We start from the raw sequence: 3,376 nt of genomic DNA, 5'->3' as shown, positions 1-3,376 counted from the left end.
AGGGAGGGAAGGAGGGAAGAAGGGAAAGAAAAAGAGAGAGAAAGGAAAAGGAAAAAAGTGTCGGAGAAAGTCAAACCACTCTATTTCCCAGAGGGAAGTGTACTAAGAAGTATGCTGGGGAAAAAGCCATTCTGGTTTCCTGTGTGTGGGAGGGAAAAGTTGAACAGAGCTTTGCACCAGGATACTGATCCCCTTCTTCTGCCCTCCCCTGCCCTCTAGGAGTTCCCTTCCCTAAGAACTTCCAGCAGGTCTGCACCAAGATCCTGACCCGCCTCTTCCGAGTCTTTGTCCATGTCTACATCCACCACTTCGATAGCATCCTCAGCATGGGGGCAGAGGCACATGTCAACACCTGCTACAAGCACTTCTACTACTTCATCCGCGAGTTCAGTCTGGTGGACCAGCGGGAGCTGGAGCCACTGGTAGGCCAAGCCCTACCACCCTCCCCTACCAAGGCTAGCCTCTGAGTTTTCATGTCCAAAAGCTGCCTGCTTTAAGTAATTCTAATGCCAAAGTAGATAAATTAGGGAAGGCAATTCATTTAACTGTGAATTATGTACTTCAATAGAGAATTCTTTCAAGTGTCGGTTTACAAACCCAGATCTGCAGCCTAAGAGTTGGGGTTGCTGGGGGAACGGGCCAGGCTCAGACAGAAGAGCAGCTAGGCCCTATGGTTTGGGAAGGGATTGCCTAGTAGGCTGAGCTCTGACTGACCCTTCCCTACCTTGTGTCTCTACAGAGGGAGATGACAGAGCGGATCTGCCACTGAGCCCAGGTCTGGACTTTTTTGGCCATCAGATGGACAATCTGAACACAGGATGGCTGGCAGAGGGGACCCCCAGGAGCCTGAAGGAATCTGAAGGCACTGGAACCACTCCACACACCCAAAGCCTCTGGACTTCTGGTTCTCAGGAGTCTGCCTACCTGTCGCCCTGACCGCTTGTGGATGGAGAAGGGGAGAGCATCTAGGCGGGCAAATAGAAGGGAAGTGGAGTTAAACCTCTGGCATGAAGTGTGGGAGTAGGGTAGGCTAGGGGGTTTCTTCTCTGACACTTGACCCTTCCATGCTGGTTCCCAAGCCTATTGGAGGAATGTGGGCGTGGCCAAGGTGATGGCAAGAGAGTGAGCAGTCTGCCTGTGAGTGAGCACAGATGCCGGGGTGTGTGCGTGTGTGATTTTCACTGTGGGGTGTGTCTGTGAGAGCTAGCTGCCTTACCCCTCCTTGGCACATAGTAGGCCTTCCATAAACGTTGGATGGATGGATAAATAGATTGGGACCATCAGACCATGGGACCATCAGACCACAGCCACTGTAGGAGTGATGACAGCTCAGTATCCCCACTCAGTATATCTGACCATGTGACTAAGTGCCCAAAATGTGGTTGTAGATGTTGCTCTACATTCAAACCTTCCAGGCTACATTCTTCCATCAGCATGAGTCCTGGAGAGCTGGGGGAAGATAGGAAGAGGAGCCTTGCCTTGAGTTCCTAAACCCTGACCCACCGCAGACACAGGCTCCGATTCTCTTACCCAGAGATGCCCATGAGCTGACATTATACTCATCCCTCTGCCTCCAAGAAGGCCGGTATTATAGGTAGCCTGGGGGGTTGGAGATGATCCCTCAAATACACAAAGGTCCCCTGGCCCTTCATCTGGGAATCATATACTCCAGTCCAGCTCCCAGAATCTACAGACCTGGCTCCTCGGATCTGAAGCCCAGCACAAAATAATCCCCCAGTCCAAGGAGCTTGTGGAACTTCAGCTGGGAACTTTGGAGTCTTCTCTCCCATCCCAGGACATTGAGGATATAGTTGGTGAATGGACTCTTCCAGTATGGAGATCCTCCATTCTAAAACTACCTGCCTCTTTCCCAGCCATCCCTCAGGCATTCCAGACAGTTGGATCTCAGAGCACAGCTATCCACAAGGAGACTGGGATGTTCATTCAGCACTCCATTACTCAGTACCTCCATACCCAGCCCTATGCTCAGACCCACAGGTGGGGAAACTGAGGCAGGAACAGGGTTCTGCCCTCCCAGAGCCTCCACTGGAAGGCCAGAATGGAAAGCCAGAAGGGACCTGAGAATCATCCAGTCTCACTGTCTCAATGTACCTACGAGGAAACTGAAGCCAGGAGAAGAAGAGGGAGAAACTGTCCAAGGCCTCACAGGGAGGTGTTCACAGAGCTGGAGAAACCAAGGATCCTGACCCATCTATTGCTACACAGAGATACACATGGAAAGAGGGTGTAACAGACCTTCTCTAGGACATAACTGTTTCTGCTTTGAGCAATAATTTCTAACCTGATGCCAACATGCCCCACTGCCCTGGGGTTGGCTGGGGTTGTTTCCTGAGCCAAGCATCCAATATCATGCCCCACTAAATGGCCTAGAAGCTGCCTGCACTTTGGGGAAACAGATGGAGCTCTTGGGGCCAGCCAGCTGGGCCTGGGACTTCTGCCTCTGCCGCCTCCAGAGTGGCCCGGCAGCTTTGCCGGAGCTGTGGCGCGAGGGTTGTAGGAGCTTTCCCCAGAGTGCTGTGACTTGCATGATGGATTCTAGGCTGTGGCAAGGGCTGATTTCTGGGATGGGGGGAGGGTGGGAAAATGTATTTTTATGAAACAGAGGGAAGACTTTATTGTTGTTATTTTTGGTAAAATAAAAGGCAAACTAAAGCAGCCACTGGTGGGAAGCAGTGATCTGGGTGCCACATGGCTCTTGGCAGACCATGGAAGGAACTGAGCCAGAATGGGGCTGGGAAGGCTTTTTGTCCTGAGATACTGGACCACGTGGAGGGCTGGCTGGTGTGGTCATGTCTGGCCCAGCTCTCTAGGGTGGGGACACCAAGATTCTCCTGGGGCTCTGGGAATTCTAGACCAGGCTAGACTGGGACACTTGGGGTGGAGAAGGCTGGCCCTTGCCTTCCAGGAACTCAGTCTGATAGGAATCGCTCCTTGTTTCATCTCAGGTTGCCTGGCATTGGCTATTCTCACTCCACTCCCTTAATCTGGGTGGTTTTTTGAGGTAGTAGATAAAAGGACAGAGTGGAAATACAACCCCAACACTAATTACAGGACAGGAGGCCATCCTGAAGAGAAAGATACTTGTTGCTGGCTGGAGCTACAGTGGTGGCAGGACACGGGCCTGACTCTTGAGCTTACTCCCCAGAAGACACCTGCATCCAGTTTCTCGGTCTTGCTGTCATTCCACTGCCTCTAACCCACAAGCTGCCTGGACAGGAATTAAAAAGCAGCTTGGTTCTTAAGCATCAACAAAGGCCCACCTAGAGCTCTTGCCTCTTCCTGCAAAGGAGCCAGCCTGGCTTTGTGCAGAGGCTCTCCTGTGGAGGCAGAGGCGTAGGTTGTAGTCCCAGCCCAG

The 3,376-nt window shown here is 52.1% G+C and overlaps 1 protein-coding gene across 3 annotated transcripts in view; it reads left to right on the top strand.

Annotated features, from left to right (window-relative positions):
- Window positions 1-2,676, top strand: part of MOB3C (MOB kinase activator 3C) — a 9,278-nt gene extending 6,602 nt beyond the window's left edge. For 2 of the 3 annotated variants that reach the window (XM_011946922.1, XM_011946928.1), the window contains exons 3-4: window positions 220-422; window positions 740-2,676. In XM_011946922.1, coding sequence (XP_011802312.1) covers window positions 220-422; window positions 740-769 — 233 coding nt within the window. In that variant the 3' untranslated portion in view covers window positions 770-2,676. Of the gene's footprint in view, window positions 1-219; window positions 432-739 lie in introns of all 3 variants that reach the window. The other variant, XM_011946937.1, reaches the window with a different exon arrangement.
- The last annotated feature ends 700 nt before the right edge of the window (window positions 2,677-3,376 follow it).

This window comes from Colobus angolensis, unplaced genomic scaffold, assembly GCF_000951035.1.
Source record: "Colobus angolensis palliatus isolate OR3802 unplaced genomic scaffold, Cang.pa_1.0 Scaffold106, whole genome shotgun sequence".
NCBI lineage: Eukaryota > Metazoa > Chordata > Mammalia > Primates > Cercopithecidae > Colobus > Colobus angolensis.
The sequence above is the reverse complement of the archived record's forward strand: the minus strand, read 5'-3'. Positions and strand labels throughout refer to the sequence as shown.